This window comes from Trematomus bernacchii, unplaced genomic scaffold (genome assembly GCF_902827165.1).
Source record: "Trematomus bernacchii unplaced genomic scaffold, fTreBer1.1, whole genome shotgun sequence".
In the NCBI taxonomy this organism is placed as follows: Eukaryota; Metazoa; Chordata; class Actinopteri; order Perciformes; family Nototheniidae; genus Trematomus; species Trematomus bernacchii.
This window is the reverse complement of record NW_022987739.1, coordinates 28,421,321-28,441,302: the sequence shown is the minus strand read 5'-3', so window position 1 is coordinate 28,441,302 and position 19,982 is coordinate 28,421,321. Positions and strand designations below refer to the sequence as shown.

Here is a 19,982-nt window from a genome sequence, read left to right as displayed (position 1 = left end):
CACTGTGTGTGTGTGTGTGTTTGTGTGTGGGTATGTTTGTTTGAGTATATACAGCATATGAGTGTGTGTGTGTGTGTGTGTGTGTGTGTGTGTGTGTGTGTGTGTGTGTGTGTGTGTGTGTGTGTGGTGTGTGTGTGTGTGTGTGTGTGTGTGTGTGTGTGTGTGTGTGTGTGTGTGTGTGTGTGTGTGTGTTGCTTTTTCTTGCTCTCATGGTGTTACTCACTCACACTTCTCACAGAGGAGACATAAAACCAGGTAGAGGAGAAGAGTCTCACTGAATCCACTCAAGTTTTCTCGCACACGCTATCAGGTAAGCAAACGGTTTCATTTTTTCTTCTGCATGTCTTTTTGAAAAGGAGTTCAACTGTAGAAGTACAGAGTATGTTTATTCAAGGTTTTAGGCAAGGCAAGTTTATTTATATAGCACATTTCAACACAAGGCAATTCAACGTGCTTTACAAAAATTAAAGACATTAAGAGCATTAAGAAACATATTATAAAATGATATCTAAAAACACTCATTGAAAAGCAAAGATAAAAAGCAAAGATAATAACAGTTACAGTGCAGTTTAAGATGTGAATAGTTCAATTAAAAGCAGCGGCAAAAAGAAAAGTCTTCAGCCTGGATTTAAAAGTAGTCAGAGTTGCAGCGGACCGGCAGGTTTCTGGGAGTTTGTTCCAGATATTTGGAGCATAATAACTGAACGCTGCTTCTCCATGTTTAGTTCTGACTCTGGGGACAGAAAGCTGACCAGTATTTAGAGAGAATACTGCCAGTTAAGTCGGTACGGAGGTACTAAAAGCTTAAGACAAAAGAGAACCTTATTTTTGTAATGTACTTCATTACAATTCATTCGTGACTTTTGCAATTCGTCAACACATTTTGGCATTAAAGAAAAATATTCCATATTATTCATAACTGCCTGTTGCAAAGGAAATAACACATTTGTTTTACATTAATCATTTATTTTAAATCCATTAATTCAGAGTTTTTAAAAGTGTCTCAGCTGTGGCACAGAGAGCAAATGTTTACCGGGGCTTCCTCTATAAATAACCACACTTGTTTCGTAATCACAGTTTTTATTTGTGTTGTGCTGTGTTAATGTTACGCCGGAGATTATTGCACGTTCCTGAAACAGCAGCCGTGCAAAGAAGTGGAAGACATCAATAAAGACAGACTGTATGATATGTTTGATTATTTAGTTGATCTATTTTAATAGTATCCTTGGAGCATTGTGTACTTTGAAGACGACATATTTGACTCCTTTCCAGGTTCATTTTTATATTCTGTGCCTCTACTGGGACATGTCTCCATGCTTTAATGTTCACCCACACCTTCACTCAATCCTGAGGGTCTCCTCAGCTCAGAGCCTGACCCCAAACATTGACCTTGCACCCAAGATGAGATGCCAAGTATCTGGCTTGAACTAGCATCACAGAGCAGCACACTGAGTTTAATGGATGTTTCCATCTGGAGGGAAATTGTTTTTTTGAAGCTGTTGTTGGCCTGTGGAAAAATGTAATCATAAGAAATGACTCTGGAAAAACTGCAGATAGAGCCATGAGAAATGAATGCAACTGATTATTTAATGTTTAATGTTGTTTTTATAGGCAATAATTTAAGCTTTGTTAGTTCCAGGTTTAATATGTGCAATAAGTTCATTTCAATAAGTTCTGCAATAAACATTGAACCAGTCCGGCCCTCGACTAGTACCCATTTTTTTATTTTGGCCCACTGTGTATTTGAGTTTGACACCCCTGTTTTAGAGGGAGCCTTTGCAGACCACTTACATTCACAAAAAACGATATAACACACTACAGGATAAGAAAAACCAGAAAAGGCATAATAGGGCATCTTTCAAATACACAGGAAACCATGTTTTTTGTCCTTAAAACACAAGATATATTCTCCAGGTAATTAAGAAGTCCTAGTGTATCCACTATGCAAAAGAAGGTCATACAGATAAACTATACCAGGGAATTTAATAAAGGCAATGTCAACATACGGCTGCAAATTTCGTACAAGACTCATTTCAAAAGGTTCATGATGGTATCGGTGTGTATGGGTGGTGCAGAAGCATGTGGTTTAACTCTGAATTCACTCTGTCTCTCAGAACATGGACACTTCCCGACTTCTCCTCCTCGTCTACATGGTGATAACTACATCTGAATGTTCAGGTAGGGTAATATTATGATCTGTTTACTCAGCTCCAACCACGTTATCGACCCACACATCCAGTTAATACACTCCTAGAGGATGTGGCGAAAGTAGAAAGCATAAATCAATATGAGACATTAAACACGTTAAACCCTCATTATCAGAGATTTTGAAGAATTTGTTTTGCATTTGACTTGACTGCACTGGCTGGATTGAACAGTATACTATAAAATAACAATTAGGTAAAGCTGTTTATACATATATACAGTACACATGTTGTTGTGCTAGTGCAAGTCCAAAGCAGGTACAGCCGTGTTGTAGTTTGTTTATAGCCCAGCATTAGCGTTTTACTTCTGCCGATTACTTTTAAGCTTCAAAAATAACAAAGTGGCACCAGAACTTGTATCAGCATTATAAGATTGTGTTGGCCAAGGAGCTTTTTTTGTGCATTAAAATCCCATTGCTTTTTGTCGAGGCCTACAAAAACGCATCCTTACTGCACCACTCTATTTGTTGTAAATATAGAATAAAGCTAGCATTTCGTATTTTATAAACTATTTCATTAATTTGTCCTTCACTCTAATCAACACTCTAGTCATGAAAAGCCGGTCTACCTGTACATTTACACTACCAAGAAAGATTAATACCATCATCTTCATAAAGCTCATCTCTTCCATCTTTTCTCCACATTTTCAGAGACAGCAGAGCCCAAATGTTACGACCTTGACACAAAAATTTACAAACTTAATGAAGGGGATGCGTTTAATTTTGTGCATGACTATCTCGACATCAACGTGCCTGATGAAGAGATCACATGGTTCAATAATGACCAGACTGAGATCACTTCTGACGAAAATGAGACCGTGCATTACCATGGTGGATCTCTCTTTTTCTTAAACCTTCTCCCCGAGGACTCTGGATTGTACAGCGCCCGGTGAGGATACTAAAATTGACTCTTGATCAACCTTTTCTCCACAGAAATGATCTGTAAACATGTTCCCTGGTTTTGAATCAATCTATTTCTTCCCCTTAGGCATAACACATCATCAGGGGTGTGTATAAACTATACATTAAGAGTTAACGTCCTCAAGAAATTCGTCTACGATCCTATCAATAACTCTGACATTAACAAAAAGGTTACATGCCCAAATCATGTCCGCCGCACATGTGCCACATTGAGAGGAAAAGTCACCTGGAACAAGGTACCTGCACTAAGTGAGAACTGTGTGTGAATAGAAAGTATGTTTACAGGTTATAAAAGAGAAATATGCACTGTTGACCCAAATGTTAAAAACTGGTTAACAGATTAACCAGTTTTGAGGTTTTTAGGTAATTTACTTAAAGGTGGGGTAGGTAATTTTGGAGAAACCAGCTCGAGTGCGCTAGAATTTGAAAATACACAACCGGAAAAAATCTGCCTCTTCCTTCAGACTTCCTTACAGAGCCCCTCCTCCAACACACACGAACGCGCACATGACCAATGAGGGCACGAGATAAGTTTGTGCACAGATGGAAGGCTGACAGGCAGGTAGGCCATCCAGTTATTTTAGCCGGGCCGGCTCAGATGATTGGTCGTGCTTTTTACAGCGCCACGGCTTCCACAGATGACATGTTTCAATGTATTTATTGTCAAAGCATTTCATATATTCATTGCTATCGGGATGTTAAGAGCATTCCACGGAATATAACAAAAAGTGTGTCTGAAATAAATTACATACCCCACCTTTAAAGGTAGGGTAGGTAAGTTTGAGAAACCGGCTCGAGATACACTTTTTGTTATATTCCATGGAATGCTCTTAACATCCCGATAGCAATGAATATCTTAAGTGCTTTGACAAAAAATCCATAAAAAAATGTCATCTGTGGAAGCCGTAGAACTGTAAAAAGCACGACCAATCATCTGAGCCGGCCCGGCTAAAATAACTGGATGGCCTACCTGCCTGTCAGCCTTCCATCTGTGCACAAACTTATCTCGTGCCCTCATTGGTCATGTGCGCGTTCGTGTGTGTTGGAGGAGGGGCTCTGTAAGGAAGTGGCAGATTTTCTCCGGTTGTGTATTTTCAAATTCTAGCGATCTCGAGCCGGTTTCTCCAAACTTACCTACCCTACCTTTAACAGAACCTACATTTAAAAACAGTTCCATTTTTTGTATTTTTTTTATTTTCGCTGTCATTTTCAATTTTTGCAGTTCATTTCACAGATACATTTTGATTACCTTCAACAATTTTGTGGATTAGTAAGCACTAATTATAAGTAAAGATGTACCTGTCCTGTGCTGAGTTATATTCTTTATTTGTGTGTGCATGCATCTGTATGTAATCAAAACATTGAAGCTTTGAGAACACTTCTTATTTTTGCCAAACAGATTAAATCCTATTTCTATTTTTCATTTTTTGATTGGGATTATTACATGATAACAGGGTTTATTAGGGTTCTGTCCTTTTTTAAAATACCTTTCCTATGACATGCTTAATTGTTCTCCTCCTTTCGTTTGTGCCCCGGCTTCAGGACAACAAGACCCTTCATGGTCAAAATGAATACACTCTTTGGGTTGAAAATGCTAATAAAACGGACGAGGGAATCTACACCTGCGTTTGCACCTGGACACACAACGGCAAGAAGTACAACACTTCAGGGCATAGGAGTCTAACAGTTCAAGGTGAGAGAGCATTTTAAGGTAAATTGGATAAAAAGTTCACAAATAAAAGTGAAGTAAATTTAGCATGTTGGGAGTTGGTATTATTCTTTATTTAGGAGGTCAAAATATAACGATATAACCAGTGGTGAGAGAAGTATTCAGATGCTTTAGTAAAAAACATTATTGTCAAAATACTTCATTATGAGTAAAAGTCCTGCAATCTAAATCTTACTTAAATACAAAAGTACTACAAAATGTAATGAAAGTATAACAAGTAGAAGTTATCATTGTGCAGAAGAATTGCCTATATGTGTGTGTATAATTATATTTATATATGTAACATTTTCTAGATAATATTGTTGAATCACTTAGCATTTTACTGTTGTAGACAAACACAGTTATGATTTACTTTTTTTTAAATATTTAAGTAATTTGACTCTTTCATGACTTAAAGAGTTTAATTTTAGAGATGCATTTGGTTAAGAGTAGCTATTAGATAAATTTAGTGGAGTACAATCACAGTGCTCCCTTTTAAATGTAGTGGAAAAGAAGTATAAAGTAGCATAAAAGGGAAATTGTGCCTCAGTATATTTGAATATACTTGAGTAAATGTACTTAGTTACTTCCCAGGATATGACATTGAAATGTGAAAGTTATCAAGTGTCCTGTAGAGCCTCGTAAAGGAGCACTGATCACTAAGTTTGTTTTTGATTGTCTGCAGGAGACAAGGTGGCCTACCATAACCTAGTGATCATCTCACCGACCAACAAGGAGCAGTTTGCTGATGAAGGTAGATGAACAGCTGATAACTCCACAGTGCTTAGCTTCATAACCCTGAAAATACAACAATGCCTTTATTGAAAAAATGATACCTATATGTGTTAACGACTATTACTGCTTTTAAGTGAATAATCTGTTGGTTGTTAGAATCGTGCTGTTAACGGGGCAGCAGCAACATTTATTTTGAATACCTAAAAAAAACAATAGAATGTAACGTTATTTTATATAAAGATTATTTTCACAGCTTTACCTCGCTGTCAGACCTCTCTCTCCAGCAGGGAACCAGAGCCATGACCTGTGGTCTCATCAAAGCACTGACCTGTTTTAATTGTTCTTAAAGGTCTCCTATTATACTCTTTTTCATCAATATACAGGTCTCAGATATATACAAAACATGTCTCTGTGTTTGGCTGAAACACCAAACAGATCATTGCAGCATCCCATAATCCCCTCTGTTTCAGCCCTGTTTCAAAAGTGCTGATTCTCTGTCTGTTACTTTAGATGAAAATAAGGAGCCCCTCCCCACGCCCCTCAGAGAGAGATTTGGTTAAAAAGAACACAATGGTGCTCTAGGAGGAGATTCAGGTGATAAGGGGGGGGGGTTACCTTGGTTGGTGATTGGCTAATGGTTACACACAGGGCTTGAATTGGAATAAAAAAGGTGCCAGTACTCTAAATCAGCAACTGTTTCAAGTCCATTTTATTTATACAGCCTAAAAACAAGAATTTGGCTCAAAGGTCTTTACAATCTGTACAACATACGACTCCCTCTATCCTTATCCTCATATCTTTGATTCAGTCCTTGTCCAGTGTGTATTCCCAAATATTTTACCTCTTTACATATCCGACATCCCAGCTTTTTGTCTTTAACAATGAGCCATTCATTGGTCTTGCAAAAATATTCCACCTGGTCCCTTGTCCAGCAGTCAGGTGCATCGCTTTGCCCGGTGTTGTTGGTGGTGGCAGTTGCGCCAGCAGCAGCTAACGTTAGCGGGAGAGAAGGCTCTGTGGGAGCTAGTGCTACTGAACTTTGAGCAGGAGGCTCGACCAGAGAAGGCTCCCCGTCAGACAACATTTCTAACACAGCATTTTCTGTATTTGCAGTTGCATCAGTATTAACTGGAGTTTCTTTCGGCTCCTTGTCCGGCGACAACCGCTTTCTTTTCGCACTATTAAGCCATGCTAACATTTTCGAAATGGTAGCTAACGTTATGTATTTTCTGCTTTCCTTCTCTCCCGTGCCTGCTCTAGTCTATCGCAGTCTACAGAGCCACCTACTGGGTGGGAGTTGCAACTAAGCATAAACACACAAATACACAAATATGCGCAGCGTACCTAGATGCGTCATGAGGTGCCAGTACACAGTAAGAAGTAACGGTACGCAGATGGGTAAAAATCAGAAGTCCCGGTACTGCGTACTGGTGAGTACCGGCCCAATTCAAGCACTGGTTACCAAGCCAAAAAATCGTTATGACATCATAAAGTGGCCAAAATCTGATCAGCTCATTTTCAGACAGGTTTCTATATAAATGGATCGGGACAAAAAGAGAGAGAATCTTTTTTCCTGAAACTTTCAGAGTCTCTTTACACAGAGGGGACACATGTTGATGTAGAAGAGACATGAAGAAGTGGATTTGCATAATAGGTGACCTTTCAAGACAGTGCCTAGATTTGTGTATATATTCATAACTCCTCTTTAATCTCTGATATGAAAACCTCTCTCGTACAGGTGTTGGGATCAAGCTATACTGCAAAGTTTACTGCGGGATAAACATGAAGCGTGACTGCAATGCTTCCTGGGAAGCTAACGGAGTCTCTGTGGACAGGATTAAAGGATACAGTCAAGTGTAAGTCTGGCCTCACCAAACCACTCTACTCTCTGTAATCGACGACGATGATGATGATGATGATGATGATGATGATGATGATGATGATGATGATGATGATGATGATGATGATGATGATGATGATGATGATGATGAGGAGGAGGAGGAGGAGGAGATTTGTGTAATTTTCTTTTATGTGTGTTCTCTGTTAGTGTCACCAAGGAGCCTTCAAATAATCTTCAAACCATCTTCACTGCAGTCCTGACCATCAAAAAAGTGTCTGCTAAGGATTTCGTGGCTGAATTTAAATGTCTAGGCATCGGCTCCATCGAAACGGTGCATGCTAACTTAACCCTGAAGAGGAGAGGTCAGTAACAGGATATCATGTACGCAGTGGTGTAAAGAAACTTAGTACATTACTCAAGTACTGTATGTCACGATCTGTCTATGTTTGATTTTGTCCTATCTAGATCTATCTTTGTTTTCCTGTTTTAGTTTGAAAAGTGTTCACCCCTCGTCTTGTGTGTTGCTTCCTGTCTCTGGGTGTTTCTCAATCGCGAGTACGCTTGCTTGGTAGCACATGTCTGCCGAGCATCTTGCTTCAGAAGCGAGTCAAGAATACTTCCTGGCATTCGGAAAACGAAGTGTGGAACACGCTAGCAAGTGTGCAGGTGTGCGTCATATGAGAGGCCCCGCCTCTTACATCTTCCGCCACAGATTTGGGGAAATTGGTCCGTGCGCAAAGCATTGTGTGGATTTTAAGACCGCGGAGTCTACTCATGTGGAGCCTCGATATTTCTCCAAACGGAGTACGCCGGGCTCGGTAGATTTCCAAGTATGCTGGAGATTGGAACAGTACTTCGGCGGCACTTGATGACGTAGTATGCTTGAAATAGTGGCTCTGCAGCAGCTTTACTCGCGATTGAGAAACACCCACAGTGTTCCCTCCTGTCTGATTACCCGATTAGCCGCGTTCACACCAAGTACTTTCCTGTACTTAGTTCCGGCACTAAGAGCCCTGGCGCTTTTAACCCCAGGGCACTTAGTACAGATCGCGTTCACACCGGAGTACTTTTCCCTGAGGGAAGATTACAAGTACAGTAGGTGGCGGTAAGCACCTTAAAGTTGTTTGCAATCCGCTACAAAACAAGAGAAGAAGAAGAAGAAAAACTTCCCGCGTATACTGTCTGTTGTTTACCTTCCGACCTCAGACATGATGGAGATGGAGTCGACTGAAGTTGTGCTGTTTGTGCTCATGTTATACAGCTTTGTAACTTCGTTAATGCGGCCAGAGCCTGAGCCTATTAGGTGTCCGACACAAATCCGGAGCCGCCACACGTCGAATGCTATAATCGCAAAGTTTCTTCAGCATCAAAGGCAGTTCAAAAGCTTTAGGAAAAGGATTGGCCGACGGAAAGCACACATGATTGCCATGTTTCACCGTAGGATGGCTGATACAGGATCTGTTTAATCGCCATGTCGGTTTTCTTTATTGCACTCTCAAGACATAACATTAAATAGAAATATTTTAAATGTAACTAAAGTGTCAGTTGTACATGTCAGTAAACATTGTCAATATAAAATAAAGTGTCAGTTGTACTATATAATAACAGTAATAACAATATAAAATAAACTCCCAGGTGTAGGGAGTCTCAGCAGCAAAACCCACCTTAATGATATATATATATATATATATCTTCCTGAGACCCACTGCATCCGTCTGCCATAAACACTATGCAAACATACATGTTAGTTTTGGCCCATAGTGGACTCCATGTTGTGTTGTGTGAAATGGGGGGGAATTAAAAGTTTAGGTCAAATAATATTTAAAATGATATAAATTGTCATATTTGTGTATGTGCCGCTGCCATTCCCCCACAAGGTTGCAACATTGATGATAAATAAATGACAAATAAAGCTTTGCCAGTTTATAACCGATGAAACATGATGGTATCAGAATAATCACTTACATGTGATGTATAGGATGCTACACAGGTCACAAAAGATAAAGTGTTTGGAGAAATAAGCTTAATCGCCATGTCGGTTTTCTTTATTGCACTCTCAAGACATAACATTAAATAGAACAATTTTAAATGTAAATAAAGTGTCAGTTGTACATGTCAGTAAACATTATATATAAAATAAAGTCATAACAGTAATAACAATATAAAATAAACTGTCCCAGGTGTAGGGATATTCTCAGCAGCATACACACCTTAGTGCAACGTTGTGTGTCGTGTGTCAGTATTTACAAAAACTATACCAAATAAACTGTTATTAAATGCAGTTTGTCGCTCATCCTGCCGCTGCGCCGACGCTTCCTCATGGCGCAGCGCCCACACTTCATCCTGGTGCTGCTGGCGCTCCATCTGCTGCTTGAACACTTCTGCCTGGCGCTCCATTGAGGTGAGCATCTTGTCCTCCGTTTCCTGGGCCTTGGTGAACAGCACCATCTGATCTCCACGCAGCGACTCATTCACCACGGCACGCCGGTCCTCCAACGCCTGGGCGGTGTCAAAGAAATTCGCATCCCGTGTCCGCTTTCCTAAGAGGGGAAAATAAGCAATATACAAGATCTGTTTAGTCGCCATGTAGTTTTACAACATACTAGGAATGTGTTTTTTGTATTTTCACAAATAGAATTAAGGTTTCACAAATCTGAAACTGTGTTATAAAGAATCTTTTGACTCTCTGGGATAATCCAGTCCAGATTTGATGAGTCTAGGTATAGTGGTTTTAGATCAGGACCTGGTCTAATGTGGTCTACATGTAAAAAAAGCACTGAAATCTCCCTTTTTTGTATTTTCACAAATAGAATTAAGGTTTCACAAATCTGAAACTGTGTTATAAAGAATGTTTGGCCTCTCTGGGATAATCCAGTCCAAATAAATCGGCTATGCAGCGATTTAAGAGGTTCAAACACGGAGGATTGTTCCTTTTTGAAGAGTGCTTCATGTATGCTTGAACTTTGTTTAATGTTGTTGAGGCAAGTTAAACATAAAATATGATGAATATTATGAAATAAACATGATTGTGAACATCAGTTCGATGCGTAACGTTCTTTCAAGACAAAGTTACAGTGTGTGTACCTTTTGCGTTTGGTTGCTGGTAAGGAGGACGACCAAGAACTGTGATCTAGAATGCAAAGCTCGCTTGTTTCCAATCCCGAGAGTTGTCCATCCTCGCCTGAAACAGACGATTAGTGCCATGAGTTAGTGAAGCAAATTACAGAAACACTGCACAGTTATTCACAAGTCAAAACGTTTTCATAGCGGCCGAGAATATCTAGCTAGCTAGATGTAGCTAGCTCGGGGCCAGTGTTAGCCTATTATGGCTAGCATGGCTAGCTTGATCTACTGAGCAAATAAAAGTACATCTGAGACCATTAAAACCCCAGTGTATGTAGTTGATTTTACCTTCGTCGTGGTAGTCATCGTTGGCCACTGAATCCGCCGTTTGTAGTCCTGAGTTTCTTTATATTTAGCCGGCTGTGCACAATTCCCAGGTCGAGTGAAAGCTACCGAACTGGCTTCAGTAGCATTCCCTAGATCTCCAGAAGCGCCGACACCTCCTCATCATTTCTTGATGCTTGCCATAACTGCTTTCAAAAACAAACACAACGCACGGAGCGTTGTGTTTTTGTAGCGAGGAAAAACAATGGTGTCTCCACACAACATTTTCAGAGTTGTACGGGCGTGGTTTGCAATTCGCCCAGCCAATCAGCACTGGGGCACTTTTGGAGCACTTTTCACCCACAGAAAAGTACGCTCTCTGAGCTGGCTCTAAAAATGGGGGTAAAAGTACCCGAGATTAAGTACGATTTTTGGTGTGAACGCGACATAAGGGGTACTCACGGAACTAAAACGCGAAAAGTACGGTGAAAGTACTCCGGTGTGAACGCGGCTAATGTGTTCACCTTGTGCCCCTGTGTTTTCTCCCTCCTCCTCACCTGTGTCTTGTTTGTTTGATTAGTCCTGTGTGCATTTAGGTTCTGCTTTTTCTGTTAGTCTTTGTGAGATTCTTGACGTTGTTGGAAGGGTTTATGTTCTGAGGAGTCTCGTCTTTTTTTTAAATTGGGACAGCCTTCTTTCGGCGGAAGTGACGTATGTGGTCTACAAATGCAGCCTCCGAAGGGTGCAGCCCCTGAATTGAGACACGGCCAAAGTCATTCAAACTAGCTGCACCTTTACCAGCTTTGATAACACTTTAATGATCAATAATTATAAAACATATAATACATATTATTCTGAAATGGACCAATCTGCACAATCACTACTTTGAGTAACATTTTGATTGCAGGACTTTTATTTGTAACAGAGTATTACTACTCTCTGGTACTTCTACTTTTACTTAAGTACAAGATCTGAGTATTCTCCCACCTCTGTATATTCTTGTGTCTTCATCAGGTTTTTGGCTGATACTTGTTAATTGAAATGTTGTCTTTTGTGTTTTCCAGAGTCTATAATCCCACTGGTCACTGGTGGAGTGTGTGTGTTGTCGCTGTGTGTGTTTGCCGCCGTGCTGATCAAGTGCTTCGCTATCGACATCGCTCTCTTTTTCAGACCATTCCTCCCAAAAAGCAGTTACAAGAAAGGTAAGGAAGATATATATTTTTAATTCATGAAGGATTGAGAAATTAAAGAATGATAGGCTAGTTTAATTATCCTATCCAAACTATAAATGTTTGTTTTCTCCTTAATTTCGGATAAATCAGTCTAAAACCCCTATCATTTTGTACAGTTCTGCTTGTTTACAGATTTAACAAACAATGTACAATGTGTTAATAGGTTAGCTTCAGACGTTAGCTGCTAGCACCTGCTTTAAGTCTTTATGCTAAGCTAATCGCCTGCTAATGGAGGGCAATTGTACACATCATAGTCTGATAAAAGGGCCTAAGAAGTAGCATTGCAAAGTCTGATAACGTGCCTTAACCCAAGACTAATCTTTAGTTGAGGCTAGCAGCTTGACGCTACATAAACCGCTAACACAACGCTAATCTCCAACCAAACTCTCACTGGGGTAGTTGCATTGTGGGTAATTTTAATATTATTTAGTGCCAAAAAGTGACTGGTTTAATAAGGTACACCATGAAATAGAAATATAATGTTGTGGGTGTAAAGTAAACAAGATGTAGGTGATAAATTAGTTGAACATGCTTCCAAACATGCGAGGTGTTGTTTTGAAATGTTCATGTGGTACTTTCATACGTGTTCAGATTTTAAGTAACATGTTAAAGTGACAGTGTGATGAGAAACATGTTGAGTCGGTGTAGATCCACAAAAAACATTGTCCAGAGAAGCATAATAACTCCAGCCACACTTGGAGAATACTTTTGGGAATGTTGCTCATTGAGTTTATTAAAATAAGGAGTCTGATGATAAAATCAGAGCTGCTCATGCTGGCCTCTTGCAGCCCCACTTCTGATCCCTTGGATTTATCCTTTCTCTCACCCCTGTGATTTCAGTTGTGTCTGGTTGTTCGTACAGAGCGAGTGGAAATAAAATAACTTCACAGGCTTCATAAGCACAAACAGAATTGTGATTTATCCAACCCAGTCTCACGGCATTTCGTGTTATTAGTCACGAAATTAATTTAATCTATTGATTCGTGTTCACCAACACGATTTTCACCTTTTTTTCGTGTCACACAGAATGATTTTAAATGCAATGTATTTCTATTGGTTGTATGTTTCATGCCTGCAACACGTCTTTTTGTCCGGTCGGGTCTTGGAAGACCAGAAGCTGTGTGGTTCATAAAAACATGTTCTTACTCAATATCTTACCCTAAGCCTAACCCTATCCCTTTTATTTTAAATTGTATAATGTCTGAGTTTTTGTGCCGTCAGTGAGGAAAAGAAATGGCTCAGAGCCTCAGAATACTGACATCTGTATTTTTGTCATCTTTTTTTCCTTCTAATTTGTTATTATTTGGTGCAGGCACGAAACATACTATCAATATAAATACATTGCTTCTAAAATCGTTCTGTGTCAGAATACTTAAATCTGTATTTTTTTTAATGTGTTTTTCCTTCTAATTTGTTATTATTTACATTGCTTTTAAAATCGTTCTGTGTGACACGAAAAAAATGGCGAAATCGTGTTGGTGAACACGAATCAATAGATTAATTTTGTGACTATAACACAAAATGCCGTGAGACTGTGTTGGATTTATCGTAGCCTGGGTAACAATGAGTCAAAGAGATATTGTTTCTGGAAGAATCAGACAATGAGACAACCTTTCCTTGTATAGGTTGGCCACCAGTTAACCGAAAACAGATGGGAGATTTAAGAGCTACAGTATTGTTGGCAAGAGTAGGATAAATGACTGCAGTGGTGTATTTTTCCAGGGAAACTCTTTGGGCCAAATGTAAATGTAGGTTCGCCTCATTAAGTAAAAGGCACTGTGTGGAGACAAGGCTGCATAATGTTCTCATAACAAGGACAAAACTGGCAGACTAAGATCGGAACAATCCTGAGAGAAAGCTTCAGTAAATGTGTTTGTATTTCCCAGATTCGAGGGTGTACGATGCCTACGTTGTGTACCAAACGCAGAGCATGGACAAGGTCACTGAAGACTCCCTCTGTCAGTTCATCACAAAGACTTTGCCCTCTGTCCTCGAGGAAAAGTGCGGGTATCGACTGTTCATCCACGGGAGGGACGACATACCCGGGGAAGGTCTGAATGTTTTTCAAAACATATCGTTACTTTGAGCACAAATACAGATAAAACCACATCTTCTGTCACAGGGATAAGGAAATCAGGACACAAAAAGTGTGGAGGCAGTGTAAATTAAAGCTCGTACCAAAAAACACAAAACTAATGGAGCAGGAATGGTTAAACAAATGGAAAGCAGCAAACATACGAAGGACAAACAGGATGAGACGACTGGAAACTTGGGAAGCTGAACGAGGGGAAGACAATAACGGCAGGAAACATCAACAGACTAGCCAAAAACACTTGGACGGACAGGCTTATATAGAGACAGGACTAATCTCAGAGAAAAGACACAGCTGGAGGTCAAACACAGGGGCAGCAGGTCATATAATCACTCAGGCAGGAAAACAGAAAAGACAGGAAGTAAAACAAGACAAGACACAAAGAGAAACCACATTTCTAAATAAAACAGGAAACATTAAATACAATGTTGTGGATCCGAGATCTTAAACACTCACAACATTACCAAATAACCAAATAGAAACACATTAAAGCACAGACACAGAAGTGGTTGAAGTTAAAATATGATATTGTTGTACAGAATAAGAGACAGATTACCCCTTGCATCCAATGAGCAGAGTCTACAGAAGGAGAGACTATTACAGTATTTATACACCTTTTGAACATGCTTGGAACTAGATTTTACACAATCATATGTAAACACAATAATGTACCTTTTGACATGGTGTGATCATGTAACACATGACAATGCAGGACTCAACTCAAGGCATGATTTACAGCACCTTATTATATGTCCATTGTTAGAAAAATATCACTCGTCACCGGCTTGAGCTTCAATATCAGGATCCATGTATTTATTTATCCTCTCAAGAATGGAAGTAGTCATCACATACAGAGCATTGGGTACAACTAGTTCCTGAACAGTGTCCTTCACATGCTGATATACAAGAGAGGGAGTTACACAGTCACAAGATGGAGGAATACTGGTTCAAAGCAGTATACAATGTTTAGTTCAGATAAGCTAAGGCCCGCGTAAGCAATAAACATGAAAATCATATGCCTATCTCCCGAGGGGCTGTGTCATCATGTTTAATCGTTGTCATATAGCTATCATATGCCTAAAACAGTCCTGATGCTCTTCTAGGTAATCATACATCCTGTCATGTACACTATAGCTACAGTTGGGATACCTTTGTTATCATGTGCTACTCTGATATTGGAAGAGTACATTCAGTATTTTCTCAACATCCATGATTCCCATAACAACACGATCATGAGAGTTTGTGGCACCCAGGGATGTAAAACATAAACTTGTGTGTCCGTATCATTTTGTGTGACCTGCAGACCGCCTGGAGCTGGTGGAGGACCGCATGCAGCAGAGCAGGAGACTGATGGTCCTCCTCACCCCGGGGTCAGGACCAGAGAGCAAGGAGGAGACTCTCACCTCCACTCGGGACTCACTGATAGGAGGATTTGACTGGCAGGTAAGAGTCTTACTTTTTTCAAAGGTTTTATTGTCATATGCACATAAGCTAAAGCGTAGAAATGGCAATGAAATTCTTCCGACCTGAGCTCCTCCAACAATGCTAATGCAAACAATATACTGTATAATAAAATACAAAAATACAAAAAGAATGAAGTTCTCTTAACATTTATTACATAATATAGATAAATACTAATGTCGGGCATTCTAGCAGATTGGGTGAGTTTTTATCCGCCCATGTTCAAATACAATTAAAATAAGGATCTATATATTTTTTGAATTAAGGCTTAAAAAACATTCATAGTAAATATCATTGAGTAAAATATTTGTTTTATTATTAATAATAATAAACATTTTATAGAGTGCTTATATATAGGTACTCAAAGACACTTTACAAATACATATTACAAATGTATAAATCAATTGTAAAATCAGTAAGCAGAAGAGGTGAGTTTTCAATTAGGACAGATTGGTGAAGTCACGTCCAGTGTGTTCTCTAAAGCAGGGGTGTCCAAACTATGGCCCGCGGCCCATTTTGAATCGGCCCCCAGCTAATGCCAAAAGTATAATGAAATATGGCCCACAAATGAAACTTGTGCTTGTCATATATCGTAATTCTGAAATATATATGTTAACATATATTACACAGTAGTATTCATGTGTTAATGAGCCCACTTTTCAAATAAATTCAGTCAATTAAAGTTGGAAACATTTTCAAACAAATCTTAGTTGATACAAAAAAAAGCCCAATAACTTATTTACATAACCAGCTTGAAATCTACCCTTCATATTTCCTCTTTTTATAAGCAATCTGAAGCTTCTGTTTTAACCTGTTTTACGCACGGCCCCCCCCCGGTACCGGGCGGATAAATGCAGGAAACAACGTCTAAGGAATCTTAATATTTAATAAACTATGAATGTTTTATATCCATGTAACGGGAAGAAACTCAGCTAACTGATCTTTTTAATTTTTTTTCCAAAAAAAACCCACAATGCTAACACTCAGCCTCTGAATTATCCACGAGCGAAAAAATGTAAACCTAAAACAGCACTTAAACTCACAATAACTCCCTTATTACTTATCCTAGATGCACAGCCAACCACTCGTTTTTGGTCTCCTGGAGACACAAAATCTGGGGGTGCCCACCTCAACACTCAGTGATAAACATTTGCGACGCTATAAACGAAAGCGTACATCATAACATGTGGAGCTAGGTAGCTAGAAACGCTAACATGGCTTACCTTGGTCAAAACTGGTCTTCAATGGCATTCAAACGATAAAAAAAACGATGCTGCAGTTAATCCATAGGTTAATCCAATGTATCTGTGCCCTCTTTGAAATGATTTCTGATAATCCATAAGCAATAAAACTGCTTTTTCGTTTCCAAATGCCAGAGCTAGAGATCGGTCCACTCTGCTGCACATTTACATGCGCGTAGCCCCCACCTTTTCTCTTCACAACGTGTGTGTGTGTGGGGGCCTCCCCCTTCGATTCTATTGGCTCTAACGGTCAGAAAGAGGTGTCAACCATCAAAATCGAGCAAGAGGGGCCAGAGATATGGGAAAAAAAACATTTTCACCCAAATCACCTCAGAGGTGGGGTGGTTTTGGCTAAACCTCTCTAAAAAGGTCAAATGTCACTTGTTTTGCATCAATCTTGATACAGTGTACTTATTATATGTTGTACTTTGGATTCCTAAAGCTTTTAGTCTACTAACCCATCATCCAAGGGTAGTTTTCACTATAAGTAAAAAAGAATCTTTGGACGGACACTATCATTTATAGTTTTTTACTATGTAAAATCTGAATTTTCTTTAAAATAAAAAACATCTATATAGATTCTGACACTTCTACATCCAACTCACAGATGTAACCTTGCTTTGATAAAAGAAATTATTCATATAACCCTTTTAGAAGTTAAGTTGTAGTCATTTGTTTTGGGCATGTCATTTTCGAGCCTGAAACATGAAAAACAGGCTTGGTGCTTAACAGGTTAAGGGATGAGCTGCTAACACAATAAATGAAACCCTTCTGGAGAGCTGTGATGTACGCTGTTGTGTTTCTTAAAGCATTTTCAAGTATCAAGCATAATTTACCTACATTTGATTGATTTTGCGAACTTATAACTTAACTTATGAGGCAGTATATCTCACCTCTAGTGAGTGGCCCAGCCCTTCCTATATTTGTCTGTATTTAGCCCTCACCGAAAAAAGTTTGGACACCCCTGCTCTAAAGGGTTAAATATTCTTCATTTTGCAGGTGGGCCTCCATCATGCGCTCCTTCAGAGGGAGATGAGTGTGATCCTGATCCAGCTGGGGGCCACGGGGCCTCAGGGATACTCTCAACACCCCGCTGGCCTGCAGCACCTGATCGAGAAGAGCGCCCCCATCAGGTGGCCCGAGGGGTCGCGAGGAGCCGCCGCCTCGAACTCACGCTTCTGGAAGAGAGTTCGATACCTGATGCCTGCCAGACCGGCCAGAAAACATCCTCCGTCTGCCATCATCTGAGACCAGAGGAGTAGCTTTGGATCTTCCTGTAATGATAGATGTGCATGAGCTCCTAAAAGAGACCAAACCAGTCCAATCCTGTTTGTAAAAAACTTGTCAGAAAGAAATGTGTTATTTTCACGAGTACTTTAACACAGGAGAATAATTTGATGCTGTGAAAAAGCAACTTCTTTGTTTATTGTTTTTTTTTGGGTCAACAGCATACAGTACAGTTATTCTATCAGAGCATGTATCAAGGTAAACGCATCTTCACTTTTTAGAAAAATAGGTAGAGTAACAATGTAAATACTTGAAAAAGCAACTTCACCTGATTTCTGTGACTGTGTGTTTTTATTTTAAATGTATTTATGTATTTATTGTATTTTGTGCAGACGCAGCATTCCCTTTTATTTCTACTGTACTTACTGTATTTTTAATGAAAAGAAAGCAACTGTGTTTGTATACAGAACAGGTTGTTCTTTAAAAATGTATGATTAGAAAGTGGCAGGCTCCTCCGGTGTTGTTTTTGCACATTGAGATGCTTTGGCAACAGAAGAAAAAAAGTATATATACAGAGTAAATTAAAAAACTATTAATATGAGTAGCTGTTTTAGTTTTGTATTAGTTTTTTCATTCCTTCTGTTTGTTGGCTTATTCCTATAAAAGAATGTCTCTATTCATTTAGAAGATGCTCATTGTTTCTTGTATAATGTCTATTGTTATGGAAAAGTGTAATGAAGAAAGTTTTTTCCTTTGTATTGGAGAAATAAAATTATATATTATTGAAGTTATACAGAACAAGAGGAAACCATGTATTTTCTCTGCTTAACCATACAACATGTTAGGTACCACTTTACACTAAGATACACCTGCAACGCTTCCTAGGTTTAAGGCTTTCTCTCCGGGTAGCTTTGGTGCAAGTAGTAGTGCCAAACTGAAGGTTCGTCTTGCCCGTCTTCAGCTGGAGGCCCAGGAGAAGGAAATGGTGCGTAGAGCGGACTATGATTTCAAACTGCAGATTCGCAAGTTAGAGAGATAGAGATAGAAGCTGAAATCACGTTAAAGCGGCTTGAAGTTGATGCCCTGAGAATCTCTTCAGAGCAGACATTTGAGAGGTCAATACCTTCGCATGCAGTCCATACAAGAAGTTTTGATGTCAGTAAAAATATTGCTTTAGTGCCAACTTTTAGAGAGTCGGAAGTTGACTCATATTTTTGTGCTTTTGAGAGAATTGCTACCGCACTAGAGACATGCACCGGCCTAAAGACATGTGGCCAATCCTACTTCAGTGCAAATTAGTGGGTAAAGCTCAGGAAGTGGTATCTTCACTTTCTTTGGAAGAAAGCTTGCAGTACGAAGTGCTTAAAGAGTCAATCTTGCGTGCTTATGAGCTTGTGCCGGAGGCTTACAGACAAAAGTTCAGAAACCATAAAAAGTCTGCTACGCAGACATTTGTTGAGTTTGCACGGGAGAAGGGCATTCTCTTTGATAAATGGTGTGCAGCTAATGAAGTGAAGGATCATTTTGAGTCTCTTCATCAGTTACTTCTCTTGGAAGATTTTAAGAATTCTTTGCCTGAAAGGATGGTGATATTCTTGAATGAACAGAAGGTCAATTCACTGGCTAAGGCAGCTGTCTTAGCGGATGAATTTATGCTCACTCACAAGACTGTGTTTTCTTCTCCCTTGCGCCCAGATAAAGCTTCAGTATCACAAACCGGAAGACCTGATCATGGCACCACAACTTTTGAAAGGTCTAGAGGACCACCGTCACCTCCACGGGGGCCCCGTGAGTGTAACTACTGCCATAAAACAGGACACCTTATTTCAGGGTGTCATTTCTTAAAGCGTAAACAGCAATTTTCGCAACGCTTTCAAACGCCAAAAGGCATGGGACTCATTAAAGGAGTGTCCCTATCAGACATAGGAATGTCCC

At 39.6% G+C, this 19,982-nt stretch overlaps 1 protein-coding gene across 1 annotated transcript; it reads left to right on the top strand.

Annotated features, from left to right (window-relative positions):
* The first annotated feature begins 165 nt into the window (after positions 1-165).
* LOC117495565 (interleukin-1 receptor type 1-like) lies at positions 166-18,832 on the top strand. The gene is made up of 12 exons (XM_034146859.1): positions 166-310; positions 2,115-2,178; positions 2,855-3,092; positions 3,192-3,360; positions 4,667-4,817; positions 5,518-5,586; positions 7,306-7,423; positions 7,615-7,769; positions 11,859-11,996; positions 13,913-14,077; positions 15,422-15,561; positions 17,820-18,832. The coding sequence occupies exons 2-12, from the start codon at positions 2,118-2,120 to the stop codon at positions 18,066-18,068; spliced, it is 1,653 nt and encodes a 550-aa protein (XP_034002750.1). The 5' UTR covers positions 166-310; positions 2,115-2,117; the 3' UTR covers positions 18,069-18,832.
* The last annotated feature ends 1,150 nt before the right edge of the window (positions 18,833-19,982 follow it).